This window comes from Daktulosphaira vitifoliae, unplaced genomic scaffold (genome assembly GCF_025091365.1).
Source record: "Daktulosphaira vitifoliae isolate Bord-2020 unplaced genomic scaffold, ASM2509136v1 Scaffold_3, whole genome shotgun sequence".
Taxonomy (NCBI): Eukaryota; Metazoa; Arthropoda; class Insecta; order Hemiptera; family Phylloxeridae; genus Daktulosphaira; species Daktulosphaira vitifoliae.
The window spans coordinates 18824859-18842958 of record NW_026099574.1 but is presented as its reverse complement, the minus strand read 5'-3'; the positions used below and the strand labels follow the sequence as shown (position 1 = coordinate 18842958).

At 28.1% G+C, this 18100-nt stretch overlaps 1 protein-coding gene across 2 annotated transcripts in view; it reads left to right on the top strand.

The window, feature by feature from the left end:
* Positions 1–18100, top strand: part of LOC126902939 (fatty acyl-CoA reductase wat-like) — a 42895-nt gene that overhangs the window by 5455 nt on the left and 19340 nt on the right. The window contains exons 2-8 of one of the 2 annotated variants that reach the window (XM_050680727.1): positions 3000–3248; positions 3360–3487; positions 3622–3731; positions 6689–6878; positions 7105–7359; positions 10375–10632; positions 11427–12448. The exons of the other annotated variant lie outside the window; for it this stretch is intronic. Of the exons in view, the coding sequence (XP_050536684.1) occupies positions 3000–3248; positions 3360–3487; positions 3622–3731; positions 6689–6878; positions 7105–7359; positions 10375–10632; positions 11427–11523 (1287 nt within the window). The 3' untranslated portion in view covers positions 11524–12448. Of the gene's footprint in view, positions 1–2999; positions 3249–3359; positions 3488–3621; positions 3732–6688; positions 6879–7104; positions 7360–10374; positions 10633–11426; positions 12449–18100 lie in introns of those variants that run through there. 2 annotated transcript variants of the gene reach the window in all.

The following is an 18100-nucleotide window of genomic DNA, read 5'->3' as shown; positions in this document are numbered from 1 at the left end:
CCCTCGTTCCCCGTAAATGGGGGAAACCTCCAAAAAAATTACAAATTTAAAAATCGCTAATTTTCGAAATTTTTTCAATTTTTTTTACTTAAAAGTGCCATAACTTTTTCAAAAATAAATATATCAATATAATTCTTTTTTATATAGATGCATAATATCATTACCTTTCATTTGGTATATTTTTTTCGTAAATTTAACCCTTAACCTGCCCACGAGGGGCGATATAAAATGACAACTTTTTCACAAAAAATTAACTTTATCAACTTAAATTTTGAAAGTGTTCCGGAAAGTCTGACACTTTTATATATATATTAAATTAAAGCTAATGTAATCTACTTTATTATGTAAAATAAAAATTTCGGACTTTATTTTATCTTCATGGTGAAAACAGACATTAAACTTAATAAAAAAAATACGATTTTTGTAAAAAAATTCTTTTTTATATTTTTAANTTAACTTTATTATGCTATAACTTTTTGATAAATGTATAGATCAGTACAATTTTTACATGAGAAGTAGTATTTATATACATCTTTCATTTGACATACTGTTTTTTTAAATTGGACCATTTCCCTATATAAGAGGGGGGTTCAAATCTAAAAAATTCATGTAGAAAGTAGAACTTTTTCAACTTAAATTTTGAAAGTGTTCCGGAAAGTCTGACACTTTTATATATATCTTAAATTAAAGCTAATGTAATTTACTTTATTATGCGAAAAAAAAATTTCGGACTTTATTTTATCTTCACGGTGAAAATGGCTACCAAATGCTATTGTTGTGTGAAAATTCTCGATTTTATTTTTTACATTTTTAACTTTATAATGCTATGACATTTGAAAAGTGTATGGAACAACATTATTTTTTTATGAGAAATAATATTTTTTAATAATCCTTTTTTCATTCGACATACTTTATCTTAATTAGGATATTAATAATGAACTAGCAGATCATGTAGCTTTTGGAATAATCCACCAATTTTTTAAAATTAAACACTATCTAAAGATTTGCATCGAAGCCTTTTTTTTTTGATAGTGATTTTAATCACTGTCAGATATCATTATACTATATCCATCTATACCATGTCACCACTGTGCCGCGACCCCCCTGTGCTGGGTTTTTTTTGTTTTGATATTATGTTAGTTATTTTTATATTTTATGTTTGGTTTATTAAGTAAACACACAATTTTTATGTATGCACGATAATTTTTTTTCGGACCATTTTTTGTAAAGATGTTTAACTTCAAAAAAAAATTTAGTGCAATATTTTTGTAGTGTTAATTAACATATTTCTCAATTATTAATCAACTTCGCACTGTCACTCTTAATATATTTAATCTATGTCCCTTTAAATTAGTTTTATAAAATATCAACTTTGAAAAATGTATATTTTGTTATTACTACAAGTTATAGTTGTTAAGGATATGCACAAGAACTGCCATGCACTCGGACCTTTAAGTTATTATTTTTTTATACTTAAAGTTATTAATTATGCGTACCACCTACTGAATTATATTAATTTGGTTTGGTTAGGTTTTAGGTCTTTGATATCTTCGTTTTCGGTAAAAAATTTCTCTAAATATTTACATCTTAATATTACTAGGGTGTTAAGTATCACATAGTATGATACGAATTTTCCTCTTACGTTCCACACTTCCTGCTTAATGGCGATTTCGTCAGCCATACTGTGCAGAAATGATTAAGCAGATAATTTTAGTGATGACAGTAGTCCAGCCATAGTGCTAATTTGATGTCTAGTCATGTTAAGTAAAATTAAAACTATATTAAAAATATTATTAATTTAAAAAACTAAAAATTATTAAAAATATTAAACTCAAAGCCACAAAAAATTAATGAAAAGTCGCGTTTAATATTTNATTAATGAAAAGTCGGAGATACGTATTTCGGAAACAATGTTATCATTATCAACGCTAAACACATACTGACACCCCGACTAGAAAAAACTCCCTTATATACCCCNTTAATTAATTAGCCACAAGTGATCAATTTTTATTATATCTAGTCATGTTATTAAGTAGTAGATAGTAATAGACTGGAAGTCTTTATAAACATTTTTCATTGTTCAACTACAAGGTAACTCCATATTTTCTGTGCTGTTATCTATACTAGTTTTTAGGTAGCACTTTGAGGGATTGCTCTGTAAGTCCTACCACTGGTTCTAGTCCAACATAGATATTTTCTGCACCTTTACTTGCTGAACAGTCTGTTATTTCATTACCAGTCACATCGCTATTTTCGTTATGCTAGTGTATTAACTTTATTGAAACTTGCTAGATACTATAAAATTTCCCTTCATTCAAGGGCTAGCCTAGAGTTACTTGGTTATAACTAAATTCCAGGTTTTAAATAACAGGTCATAGTTCCCTACTAGTATTTGCGAATATCGATATCATAAAAAACCAATTAGCTACTTGTATTTTTAATCCCTCGTGTATTATTATTTGTATATTAACTCAAAAGTTTGAAACTATATCTTATAAACTAATAAAGTTATATTAAATATTCAAATGCCATTTACTATTACAATAAAAATTCAAATATTTTACTAAATTCAAAATATGAGTTTCCATTTAAAAAAACAAAGTTGACACCCCTCGAAGGCATAAGGGATGAACTTAAAAAGTATTACATAGTTAATAGCTCAAGAGAAATGTGTAACTAAAGTTAATCAAAAAGAAAAATGTGTTAAATTATATTTATTTTGTATGTAATTGAATTGGTTATGATAAAAAAATCACTTTGTATATTTCATTATTGAATGAATTACTAAATTGATAGCATAGTTAATTGCTTAGGAATTTTTTATGTATAGCTAAGTTAATTTTTTGAAAATAGCCAAGGTCAAATACATTTTGGTTAATTTATTTATTGAAAAATATTTATACTAGAAATGGATTACATTAGGCATAGCTAGATCTTATAAAAAGCCTAATACAATCTAGGCTATTACCCGCATCTTCCTTCCATATTATTTTTTTAAGGTATTCGACCGACTACGAAAAGAAAATCCAGATTTCATGAGCAAGATAAAAGTTTTTAACGGAGATTTACAAAACCCGTTATTAAATTTATCTCAAATTAATCTGGATTGGATAGTGACTAATGTCAATTTCATTTTTCATTGTGCTGCTACATTGAATTTTGATGAACCTATAAAAAAAGCAACACAAATTAACGTGGAAGGAACGGAACAGCTATTGAATATTGCCACTCAAATGAAAAATTTAAAAGTAGTTATACTTAATATTAAAAACAATTCATTTTTCATTACTAATGCATTAAAAATTGTTGATTATTTTACATTGAATAAAAAAATAAACAATGATAATTATTTTTTTAAGGGGTTTATTCACGTATCTACTGCATATTCACACTGTCCAAGACAAAAAATTGATGAAGAATTTTATCCCATGGAAATAACCACAGAAGATTTAAAACTCCATGTAAAAAATAGTAACAAAGAAATTGAGTAGGTCTTTTTTGAATATAATTTCATTAATACTCAATGCAAATAAACATAGTAATAATTCATAAAGAAATCATAATTTTTTTAATTTAATTTAATTTTATAATTTTATAATTTTTTGCATTATTCATTATCAGAATACAGAAATTTTGGCCCAACACATACACATTTACAAAAGCAATAACTGAAAATTTGGTTAAAACTTATAGTGAAAGACTCCCTGTAGGAATTTTCCGTCCATCAATCGGTAAGACAAGAAATTTGATTAGATTAATTACATTATTTATTAACCATTTTGAATATAATGAACCATCAATGAATAATTGGTAGAATAGCCGAAACTATTGTTTCTGTTACATTATTCAAACTAATCATTCATGAATGTAACAATGAAATGTTCACACCGACAAAATGAAATAGAAGTCACGTTAGCTTACTAATTATGAAATTAGTTCATTGGTTTAAACGGACGCTTCTCGTGTCTCTCTTGACATCAGCCGTCCAGCTATTAATGTGACAGTCGGTGATCATCCTCCTTGACACCATGACAAAGCCATACACCGCCGCCGATTATATGAATTGCAGATTATGCGTTCCTATTTCTTTTGACGATCAATTTGGCCATTACGATTATTTTTGACTATCTTGTTTCATTATGTGCATTACCTAAGCGATCCAGGTTTCTTCTATCGCTATTATTTTACTTTAATTAAAACTCATAGTGTGTTCGAGCTGTGCATATATTTAATGAATATAAATATAAATGTTATTTATATTCATATTTATAATATGCTTAATAAAACAATGTGTGGTTAAATAAAAGGGCTATTTTTTTTTGTTTTTAATTGTATTGTAAAATAATGAGTATGTTATTCATTGAGTATGTGTCAAATATCGATTTGAAAATTAGAAAATCATTGAATATGAAATACTATACGAAAATCATCAAATTAATGAATCAACTAAGCAAAATAACTGTGTTGTAATCGAATTTATAATTTTTGTTTTTTTGATATTTAAATCAAATGTTGTGATAAATAAATTAATTTAATCTAGTCTCAATTTATTATATAAACAAATTAATCAGTTGTTTCATACAAATATTGTATTTATGATTTTTAAGTAAAAAAACTAAGGTGGATGGCTCCATTTTGGATGAATGCGGGGACAACAGGTGAGAGGAAATAAAGTAGAAACATTAGAAACGGAGAAGGCCTAGTGTTTGATACCAGACGGACCAAAAATCATAGAAAGTACGAAAAAGTAGTTCAAAGTATGTCAGAAGAGCGAAAGGAGAAAATATTGAATGGAGTATAAACGCTTGTGCAAATAAGTCTAGTGTGCAGTAAGTAAGGCGAAAAAGAAATCTATAGACTTTCAATAGTAAGAGAAAATGGTCTAAAGATTATCATTATGTAAGGTGTATAAAAAGTTAAAAAGTGGGTGTTAATGAGTGATGACGATGTGAAAATAAAGATGAAAGAGTATTTTGAAAATTTACTGAATGAGGAGTATCCAAAAGAGACATTAAAAGATATCTAGTAAAAAAATGTGTTCTGGTAGATTTAATTAGTGAGAAAGAGGCTGTGGCTTTAATGGAAAAGAATAAAGTATTAGAACCAGATGAAATTCTATTAGAAGTATGAAAAATATTAGGCAGTGGTAGCATAAGGGTCGAAAAATGAAGGAATATTATTGTGGTGCCGATATTTAAAAGTAAAGAAAATATATAAGAGTGTGGAAATTATAGAGGCATAAAGTATATGATTTATAGTATGAAGATTTGGAAAAAGATAATAGATAAGAGAATAAGAAATGAAACATCGGTATCGATATTAAAGTTTGGATTTATGTCTGGTAAGTCAACAATGGAGTCATTATTTTATATGAAACAACTAATAGAAAAGTATAATGAAAAGAAGAAAAAGCTGTGTATGGTATTTATAGATTTAGATAAAATATATGATAGAGGTTTTAAAGTGGTTATTAATAAGAAAAAGAATCATAAAAAATTACATTAATCTATTAAAGGATATGTATGATGGCACTTATACAATGGTTAAAGTGTGAGCAAAGAAACAGAAGATTTTAGGAGTGCACCAAGATTCTGCTTTATATCCTTACTTATTTTCTATAGTGATGGATGAAATTACTAAAGAAATACAAGGAGAAGGGGCCGTGGTGCATGTGTTTGCTGACGATATAGTATTAATAAGAAATAATAGGGAGAAAATTAATCAAAGGCTAGAGGTGTGGAGATAAGCTCTTGAAAGAAAGGAATTAAGAATAAGTAGGAGTAAGACAGAGTATATAGAGTACGAGTTTGACAGAGGAGAATACGAGGTATGTCAAAAGAGGAGATCAGTGACAATGAGCGAGAACATAATAGGAGAGGTGAAAAGTTATATGTATTTAAGATAAGTTGTGCAAATGAACGGTGATATTGACGAGGATTTAGTCACAGGTTTAAGTTCTAATAAGGCTATAGTGAGACCGGCTATGATGTATGATTCAGTGTGTTGGGCGGTTGTCCAGAGAATAGAGTAGAAATAAGAATACGTAGATGAGTGGAGTGACTAGAGAAGATAAGATAAGGAACGAACGTATAAGAAGGAGTATAGGCGTCCATCATGGATAAGATGAGAGAAAATAGGCTTAGATAAATAGAAAATAGATTTAGATGGTATGGTCATGTTACGAGGAAAGAAGAATCGGAAGATGTAAAGATATGAGATATCTTATAGAGATGAATATTGAAGGCAGAAGAGATAGTGTTAGTGCTGATAAGTATATTACAATAGTGATATTGAATCACAGGTGTTACTTACATTTTTTTATTACATTAATAATTTATGATTAAATTATAATAATAAAATTTTATGATACTTTAATTTGTAAAGTATATATGCATACTTTACAATGTAAAGTATGTAAAGTAATATGTAAAGATTACATATTACTTCATTAGCTAATGATATAATAATTAATAAATAATCAAACAGATAATTAAGGTTACACTTTTAAAACTTTTAGAATAAATATTATTTTTTTATAGCAATAAATGATTTTTTTTTTTATAAAATTCAACATTTTATTGATTTGTATAACTTATGTTATGTACACGCATAGTATTTTAAAATACAATTTATGACACTCCTTAGTACATTAATATTTTTAATTTATAATAACATAAAAACATTTTAGTGGGGAGCACTTTTAAAGAACCTATTCCAGGCTACTTAGAAAATATGAATGGCCCATCAGGCATAACAGCAGGTTTAGTTATAGGTTTTCTTAGAGCTTTTCCATGCAAATTAAATAATGTGGCCGATCTAATACCAGCAGACTACACGGTAAACGCTTTGATAACATCTATGTGGGATACAGCTAATAGGTATAATATACTTTAATTGTAAGCATTTGTTTGTTTAATTGTTTTAATTACGACTAAGTATGTTCATATGACAGTGTGATGAATCAAGAATAATTATCGATTCATTTGAGTATATATGAACTAATTTTTATTGATTTTTTTTTAACATAACATTCTGAGTTACTTCACTGATGTAATAATTAACTCAAAATCACATATTATTGTACATATTTTTAATATTTTATAGATATCAAAACTCGGTCTCAGATAAGCCAAAAATATACAATTATGTTTCATCAACCGTTAGTCCATTAACTTGGGAGCGCCTTTTGAGTGAGATAAAACAAAATTATTACACAGCTCCTCCAAATTATGCTTTTTGGTACGGGATTTTCTATACCTATGACAATGAATGGCTGGGAAAATTTTTATGGTTCTTTTTACATTGGATACCAGGAATCATATTTGATTGTATGCTCTTATTAGCTGGAAAAAGTATGAGGTATTAAGATTTCATTTTATGCACCACTTAATTTACTCAGTAATATACCATTTTATTACTGTGTTAGTCAGGTATAATTATAGAAGTAAATTTTAAATAGATGTGAAGTGAATTTTGCTGATAAGTACATTCCTGATTGAAAAAGTTTTAGTATTATAGTATTATATACTATTTTATAGTCTTATAAAATTATATTAATTGTTTATACTCGATCATCGTATACTCTCAATTGTTAATTCCAAAACTCACACATGAACTATGAAAACTTTATGTTCAGTTGTATATAAATCATGAAAGGCTCTAACTTTAAAATTGACATAATAAGGAGGATAAATATTTTATAACACATTACAATTCGAGGGTTAAAGGTTTTGAAGCGCGTCCCCTAACACAGAGGTATGTGTAAATATATAGTTTTTTGTTTTTTAATTTAATTTTGAATTTGATTAAACACCAGATATAAAAAAAATATTTCTTTTTGTATCAGGACTTGAAATTAAAAAAATTTTTAATGTACTCAAATATTTTTATTAACATAAAACATCTTGATAAACATATAAACACTATCAATGGGAAGAATGCATTTGTTTCTTAAACTTTATAATGTCCGAAGTATTAGGAACAATTGTTGAAATTTTTAACCTCAATGCTGTTTCAACGTTCTTCAGTCGATTTCTCTTGACACTTTTTATGTTACTAAGTGTAGAAAATGTCTGTTCACACAAATAAGTTGTACAAAAAGGCACAAGTTGTTTGAGGCCTTTGTTTGCTAAATCTGTGAATTCCGACCGGGCAAGAAACCAAAAATGACATAAATCATTTTCTTCTTTGAAGATTATTTCCCAAGCTCTACTGCAAGACAAATCTACCAGTTTATCTTATTCATTTTCAGAGAGGATAGTAAGGCTGGTAACATCTTGTTGTTTGAAAGGGTGGCTCATCCAGTCACTGTTTTTATCTGGTGCAGGAAAATACTTTCTCAAAGCACTCGCTAAGTCTGTCATATGTTCGACAATCATGTCTTGAATCTCAACAGGTAGATTGTCTTTTGATTTGGTTAGAAATTGTTGTAACACAGGATGATTAGATGATGCTTGATGTGTAAGACTTTCTTTCAACTCTATTTACCCACAGCTTTAGTTTTTCAATCATTGCTTCGATTTTGTCTTCTACTACGAATATGTTAGTATCAGGTCCTTGCAGCTTTAAGTTCAAAACATTCAAATGTGTAAATAAATCTGTCAAGTACGCAATTTTGCAGAGCCACGAAAAGTTATTCAGTTTTTCTCTTAAGATGAACTTTTTGTGTGTACCATCACAAAGCAATATTCTTACTTCATCAGCTAGTTCGAAAAAACGTGTAAGAACGTTTCCTCGAGAAAGCCGGCGAATCTCTGTGTGTAAAAATAGCTGTTCGTGTTCACTTCCCATTTCCTGACTTAGCTTGGTAAAAATGCGAGAGTTCAAGGGTCGAGACTTAATGTAGTTGACAATTTTGACGAGTTCGTCAAATACAGTTTTAAGCTCAGTTGACATTTTCTTCACTGCCAGAGCCTCTCTATGTATTGAACAGTGTGTCCACTTGACGTTTCGTGCTACTTGCATCACCCGAGCCATCAATCCAGTTTTATGACCCGCCATCGCTCCAGCTCTATCAGTAGTTAACTCTACACATTTATTCCAATCTAGTTCATTTTTTAAAATACAATCATTAAGAACTTCAAATACATCATTTGCATTGTTATGTATTACTTCTTTGCAAAATAACAGATCTTCAATGACTGCAATATTTTTCGTGTTCGTAACGGACAAAAGCTAGCAAGTGAGATTTATCAATAAAATCTGTACTCTCATCTAGTTGTAATGCGAATATTTCCGTAGATTTCAAACGTGAAATTAATTGGGAGTGCACATTTTCAGACATATCGTCAACCCTTCTCTTAACTGTATCGTTTGATAATGAAATCAAACTTATTTCTTTGGCTGCAGTTTCATCTAACATTATGCTGTACATACTTTTTGCAGCAGACATGATAAGCTCCTCTCCTATGTTATAAGGCTTTCCCGACTTAGCAATCAACAGAGAAACAGCATATGATGCAATGGTTGAGTTTTCATTTGTAGTGCCAGTTGCAATTTTTTCAATTTTATTTTTTGACTTTTTCATTTCATTACTTTTTATTTTAAAATATTCTATTGACTTACCAGGAAACTCGGAGTGTTTTGTTTCTAAATGCCTAAGCAACTTAGCAGGTTTCATTGCTTCATTGGAAAGTATTTTGTTACACAAAACACATTGCGGTTTTTGTTCAATGTCTGTACCCGCTTGCACAAAACCCAGGTTTAAATATTCATCACAATATTTGCGTTTTTTGGCTTTATTGACACTAGCACTAGACTTTGAGCAAGACGGCTTGTCAAGGTTAGGTGGGACAAAGGCTTGTCTGCCACCTCCATTAGATTCAATCGACACTTTAGTTGCACGTACAGTACCCGTCTTTAACCAACAATCCATAGCTAATTTCTAAAGACCAACACTCAATTTTTTATTATTATATTGTAAATTTACCATATTATAATATACCAGGTAGGACATAAGTCATTATGTTAGGGCCTAACATATACTAACCTTATACAATTTTCCCTATAGTATCTATTATGAATGACATCACAGTTCTTTTTTTAAATTATTAAAAAAAAATAAAAAAGAATAAATATTATAGTCGACTTTTAAAAAAATATTTTTTTATTATTTAGGCCTCGAACCTAAATTATTTTATTTGCGAATTTGTATCGAATTTGGAATTTGATTCCAGTTTTTTTTCTAACTATAGTTTTTTATTTAGCTTTTCTGTACATTACAATTTCCATTATAAGAAATTAAATTTAACCCCATAGATTTTATTTCACTGGAAAAAATCATCTTCATATAATTACAGAATAAAATTTTTATCAACTTAGCAGAATGTAAATAATTAAAATTATTAATTATTAATTTTTTTTTTCAAAAATTAGATTTTGCAAAATGTATACAAAAGCAAACAAAATGATGAAAGCTTTAGGTCCATTTTCAATATCACAATGGAAATTTAAAAACAAAAATACACAAAAAATATGGTCTTTACTAAGCGAAGAAGACCAAAAGTTATTTTTTTTCAATATGGAACATTTTGACTGGAGTTCATTTATACAAACCTTTTATTTTGGAGTAAGAAGTAATATTTTACACGAAAATAAACACAATATTCCGGATGCATTGAAAAAACATAAGAGGTATGTTTTATTTCTTAACAAAATATAAAAATTATAACACATAACAAAACCACAACTGGTTGTAGTAGCTCTGTATACTTATCAATGAAAATAACATTAATTTAAAATTACAATAAACTATAACATAATTTCTAAAAATTATCGTTTTAACTCATTTCATTATTATAAGAATGGCTGAGACTTATTGTTTACATTTTTGTTATCAAAATACTCGCTTTTACATTTTACTATATATGGTGATCTGTTTATCTTAACCCACTAAAGTAATTACAAAATATAAATAAGTCATTATTAACCATCATTTTCTTAATAAAATGATTTCTTATAATGTAAGCTATTTAAATATCTATCTTCTCATTTAAAATAATGAAAATAATATAATAGTTTATTACTTACACAATATATACTTTTAAAAATGTCGTAAAAACCTACACATGAACTTAATTATTTACCAAACGTGTGGTGAATATTCAAATTCTATAACTAAAGACCTCGAATATTTATAAAACACACATTTTTACATCATTTTATAAATTAGAAACTTCTTTATGCATATGCGCTAAAAATAGATATGTCTAATAATTTGCTAAGGAGTTATTACAAAAAATATATTTGTTTTTTAAAAAAATACAGTTTTTGTCTCTTCTGAAATCTAAACACATCTCGTTTTACGCTAAAATGTTTTTCTATAATTATTCCAAATTTTTAATGTTACAAGGAGGCGGATATTACTTTTCTCCTTTTGCTTAATCATATTTTTTTTACTCTGAATCACCATTGATTTTTTTTTTCAGATTATATTATCTACATATGTTTACGTTGTTCCTATTGACTTATGTATTTTATTTTTTGGTGAGTACAACTTTTGGACTTAATTTTTTTGGATTTTAGTTACCATAACTATAGCTACGATGTAATTTCAGCAATACAATTGTAATATATAAAAATACGTTGAATTTTAGTTTAATAATTTTTAGTTAATTTATAATTTAATGAACATAAATTGTTAAAATAAAAATTTAATAAAATCAAAAATTTTAAAACCTGCCTTTTATTTATTATTAAAATAACATTTTATATATTTCTAAGACTTGAGAAAAATTAATTTAAGAGTCTAAGATTGTTTTCTTATTTTACATCATGTGAATTTAATGAAAAGAATATAATATAATATAAATATAATTTATGGATAGATATATATCATATAAACAACTAAAATATTTTCAGACTAAAGAAATAATTATTTCAGCTCTTTTAACTTTTTTTTTTTTTTATATATACAATATAATTATTCTATTAACCCTACTATAGTGTTAAATTCTTAAATGCACAAACCCCCTTAGTGTTGGTACTATTAACCGTTTTACTTAATTATTCTTCGTCTTTATCCAGACTACTTGTGGTTGGCCACCTTTATCCTAAACTTCTATTTAACTTTTACTTTATTACTGTGTAATATTAAATAATATAAATGATTAATGTTACCTCGATGTGTATATGTAATTATTTATTACAGTGTTTAAGAGTTATATTTAAGTATTAATTACTGTATACTAGAGCATTATTAAATATCAGTTGTACAAAAACACTCTTCCTTTCAAATATTGTCTTAATATGCCCAATACTTTGCACTGTTAATAAATGTTCAATTTATCTGTCATGAAATTTACACTGTTGTACACTAGTAATTATATAAGTATAAACGTGTTATATTGTTCATTTTAAACTATGTATTTTATCATATAATAAGTATCATTGTATGTTTAATTTAATACAATAATCTGAATTATTAATAATATACAAAAGCTTAGTTCTATTTGCACATCTTTTATCAATTCCACAACTTCCTATTACTAGCCGCAACCCCATGTGGTCATTGATCATTTTATGTCGATACTTGGTCAAGTGTCAGGGTATTCGATTTACCAAAGTTGTTTTTGGTGTGGTGGACGGCTGTTTTTATGACTGTGAATGCACTATATTGATTATGGGAGCCAGGTGTGGGTGAATTTTGTGATGCAACTGCATTTATGTGTGTGGGTGTGCGATGATGGGTAAATGGGTGCGGGAGGTACTCATAACCTAAAACACCATATGTTTGGTCTAGAGGATTCACTTGCACTTCACTATCATTATTTTGTACTATAGAGTTATTCTCGGACTTATCTACTGTACCAATCGGATCTGANTACTATAGAGTTATTCTCGGACTTATCTACTGTACCAACCGGATCTGATCAGTGACCAACCCAACCGTCTCTGATGCTATAATAGAAAAATCTGCTGGAATATGAGGCCGAGTAGTAGGAAAATGGTGGCTGGGTTGTTCCTTTTCGCCTTAACTAAGCCCTCAAAAATATAAAATAGGTCGTTACGGGTAGCGGTAAAAGGAATAAACCCTGGAAACACATTCGTGCTTTATCTCGGTGAGAGACATTTTATCTAAGGAATTTGCCATTTCCGGATTTAGCTTATTTAAAAGTGATGCAAAGAAAAAGAAAAAAAAAATATTCGGAAATTAATAGAGAAAAAGAAAAAAAATATGCGAAATGATATGTATTTAAAGGAGTAGTTATTGGTAGCGGATATATTTATTCATATATTTATGTATAAATTCAATACAATCGCAATGTCTATTAAATAAAGGGGAAAGCTGATAGAAAATAGAAAAAACTGAACACTAAAATATTTATTTAATAAGAGAGATAAAATAGAATTTTTTTTTAGAAAAGAAGGGGAAAGAATAAGAGAAAAAATTATAAACTAAATTAAAATTAACTAAATTTTTAAAAAGAAAGTAATAAGTGATTAAGATTTAAAAAAAAAGAAATGTGTGTATGTTTTATATATTTATGTGATTTTTTAAAATTAAAAGTAGTGAAAAAAGTTAAATACAAATTATTTTTATAAACTCAACGCTGTCATTATCTTTTATAATTGATTCTTCTTTTTTTAATTTTGTTTGTAAACTAAATTTATTTGATTGTAAATGAAGAAAAACTTTTCATTTTACACAGTCAATATACGTTGTGTTAATAATACTCGATTTATTTATTAAACTATTGTTAGCTTTTATATGTTTTTTGGTAAAAACAAAAAAAAATAATATATAAATTGATCGAAATCTGTTGAGACACTTATTTTCTCAGAAACTTTTGAGAATTTCAAATTTTTTTAAAGAGATAAAATATCAAGTTCAAAAATCTCTACCTTAATATGTAGTCAAATCATTATTATTTTCGTTCTTTCAGGTATAATAACCCTTATTTTTAATTTTATAATATGATAGAAAAAAAAATTACAAACAACTTAGTTAGTACAATTTTTTTTTTCAATTAACCGTTCGTCCGTTACAGTTTGTTAAAGTTGAGTGATTTTAGTCCAATTTTCTATTGTTATTTTACTGTATTAAATATAGAAGTCATTATTTTTGTTTGCTGTTGCAAAAACCAAATTTTATTGATTAAGTTATGACAGGTAAATTAACTATAATAATCTACGACGCACTAAATGAGTGATAACAATAATAGATTCAAATCGGATTTTCGGTGTGTTATTAATAGCAAAGTCTATGGGTGTGTAAAACTTACAAATAAAAATAATGACTTCTGTCATTCTGTAACAGTAATGTTTAATTACAAAATGTAACTGATCGTACTGTGTTCATTGAGAATTAGATGTATTTCACTATAAAATATATTATACGCTAATTACGTAAACAATAGTGTGTATTACTATGACAAACGAACTTAAAATTTTAAAAATATTAGACTTATTGTTTTTATGAGGCGATCGGATACGTAGTTTTATTCGAACTTATTTTCCCCTTAAATAATTATAAATAATAATAATTAATAATAAAAGAAATTCACTAAATACCATGTTTAATTTAAGCTGTAGGATCAGTTTTTAATTCTAAATATAAAAATATTATTGAAATACTCAAAAATACACAGATAAGTACAGGTGAACATTATTGATGTGCTGATATATATTTCGGCGGAAGTAAGTCACAAGTGAACTGATTTACATAGTAGCCGACGTTTCTCGCGGTGCCCCCAGACATGTACAGACCACCGAACAAGACGAGCATAGTGTTATCTTCCCTACTGACAAGGCGACGATGGCCTGCTGCTTCACGACCGGATTCACAATTAACAAATTCACAATAAATGAATAGAGTGCTCTATTACGGGCCGTCTGACAATAGATCAATTTCATATCATAAGAAACGCTTCAATATAAATCTGTAGAAAGTGTTTAATTTTAAAAAATTGGTGGATTATTCCAATTGCAACATGATTTTCTATTTCCTTATTTATATCCTGATTACAAGTTTTATGATTTATAAGTGTAATATATGAATAAATATTTATTTTAGCAATTAAATATAGTACACCCAAAGAAAAACCTCAATCAATTTTGATAGAGAAATTTTATCAAGGGTTTATGATAATGTTTTATTAATACGAACAAAATAATTATTCTTATAAATAATTATTGTTCAAGACAAGAAAAAAAACTATCATATTGATAAATATATCATAGTTTCAATAGTAATGATATATTTATCAAATTGAACAATGAATTTATTATATAGATCGAGGTTTTTCTCTGGGTGTATGTAATGTTTAATAATTTAGTATTGTAAATTTTACAAAGAAATTATAAAAAAAATATAAAGTGGTTATTACTTTTATGGCAAACGTATATAAAAGTTGAAGGTCTTGATGCAATACTTAAAAAAAAAAAATTGTATTATTTATAAATAAATTTACTGGTCTACAAGGAATTCGAGACCAAAATATACAGTTCAAACGCATTTTTGTACCTATTTCAAATCTGCAATTAAAGTTTCGCATGTTGACTAAATAATAATAAAATCCTTCTAATTAATATAAAAAGTACGTAATAAGCAGAATGTATTATGGGCAATATATCACTATGAATAATTATTTTAACACCAACAGTTGCATAGAGTTGCTTAGTTGCTTACTATGACTTCTATTTAAATTATTTATTACAATAAAACCTTTTTATCTAAATTTTGAGTTTCTCATATAAATTACTGTTAATAGTAATTATATAAAAACGAATTTTATACTCCTATTAATTTTGATACATTTATTATAAAAAGTTTTTTTGAAATGGTAATTTTTTATAATAGCGTAATTTTGAGATATTTGTCTAAATTTGAGACAAGTATCTCAAATAATTGAGTAGAAAAGCTCAATATTTTTTTTTGCATTTTTATCGTAAAAATACGTCAAGATCTGAGAAAATAAATGACGTCCCCAAAAAGAAACCACATAGTAAAATCATTTTAATATGAATAAGAAATTTATTCTCATGTAGGGAGACTATAGTAATCAGATCCTTGATCATTATTGAAGTTATTAAATAACTTATATGTCATATAGGTTAAATTTTAACCTATATGAGATAAAAATCAAATGAATCGTACATTTTTTTCTAACTCAATAAGAATTAAGAAAAAATGCAAAAAGTTCCTTGCCACAAGCTGGTTGAAACCTTGAACCCCAACATGTAAGACCCAAATGTTACCGACTCGGCAAACGTAAGTTATGGCAGTTTTAAGTAAAAATAAAATGTTGAAAATTAGTAATTTTTAAATTTATGTTTTGGGGAATTTACCCCGCTTACGGGGAACAAGGGAATTTTTTTCTATTTTTAAGGGTAATGCCTTCGACTAAATACGATTTGTGATCTTTTGACATACTGTTCGTCTAAATCTGTCTAGCGAGATTGAGCGTTCACAGACACAAAAAAAAAATAAAAAAAAACACATTATAGTAAAATCAATACCTTCTCAGCTTCGCATCGAAGCTAAAAAACAAACAAAACCGAAAAGACGAACACAGTAATAATAATCTTCGCATAACATCGCCGCATCTTCGCTGGCTTCGGCGACGCAGAATCCGACAAAATCCTCGGGCGTCAAAAAGTTAGCTGCGTTGATGGCGATTTTATGCGGGTGCGGATCCGTCCGTCGAGTCCGGAGCTGGTGTCGTACATCCTCGACGTTGACACTTTAACAACAGGAAGAAGACTCGACGTATCATTTGCTATTGATGGGAAAAAATAACAGTAACAGTGATTTATTACAGTTACTGCTTGAGTAGCAATAACAAGCTGTTGCTTGAAAGAAATAGTAACAGTTACTGTTATTTTGTGTTTTACACGAGGTCATCAATATTCATCAGTCTTTTAACATATAAAAAAATTACATCACTATTATTTCGAAAATAACAATAACAGTTATCAAAATTAATAACAAGTTGCCATCACAAGTGACATTTGCGGCGGGTCGTCGTCGGCCGTGCGGCATTTGCTGGACTTTACATCGTGGCGTATGGGGCACGCGATGTTGATCAGTCAAATACTTATAGTAAGGTGACGGCTGATAAATGTGGCACGAGTGGCGGGACATAGTCTATCACGAAGAGACGCGGAGCCATGTCATATTTTAATACGAATAAGAAAGTCCTTCTCACAAGGGCAGACTAAAGTGATAGGATCCTAAATAATTATTGAATAATTTGATTAAATGTTATTTATTATTATTCATTTAAAATTTTATTTTCCACCTCAAAAAAGAATTAAGAAAAAATGCAAAAGAGTTATTTTGACTGGCAGGGTTCGAATATTTTTTGTTCACGCAAACAAAATGCAGACAACAAAATTCGTATTTCCGGAACATTTTCAATATTCTTAATATTAATTTCTACCGTACTTGGTAACATTACTAAAAAGCTTCATATAAATTTTTTTTTTAATGTTAAAAATTTTTAGTATAACATGAAAAATCCTAAAAATAGCAAAAAATGTACTAAAAGATTTCATACATAAATTTGTATAATTTGAAACAGATTTATAGCTTACATACGAGGTATGTCAAAAAAGTTCCCGGACGACGTTTCGTGTGCGCTGTGTAGTAGCACTGCGTCGGAAACAACTATGCAGTCTCGTTCCTACAGCTATCTTGTATCAGTATACAAAATTTCAAGTCGATCGATCGCGTTTAACTGTATTTAAAAAAATAATTATAATAAGTTGTTTGTGCCTTGTGCCGATTTTTTGAAAAATGGAAATCGATAAAAAATTAGAGCAAAGAATCGTGATCAAATGTCTCGTGAAATTGGGCAAAACAAACGCCGAAATTAAAAATATGTTGTCAGCTGTATATGGTAAAGATACGATAAGCCGCACAACGCTGTACGAGTGGATTAGTCGGTTCAGAGAGGGNCCAAAATAAAACTTTTATTATAGAAACGTTTTATTGTAAAAACAATTAACATGTAGGCATCACAAAAATACCGTCAAATGGACCAAATTGGTTGAATAAATTTGAGGCTGTTAAATATTTTACAGATTTAATCACTTAATTTTTTTCAACAAATATTTTGTACTTCATAACATTACTAGTAAATATTTTACTAGATTTTGC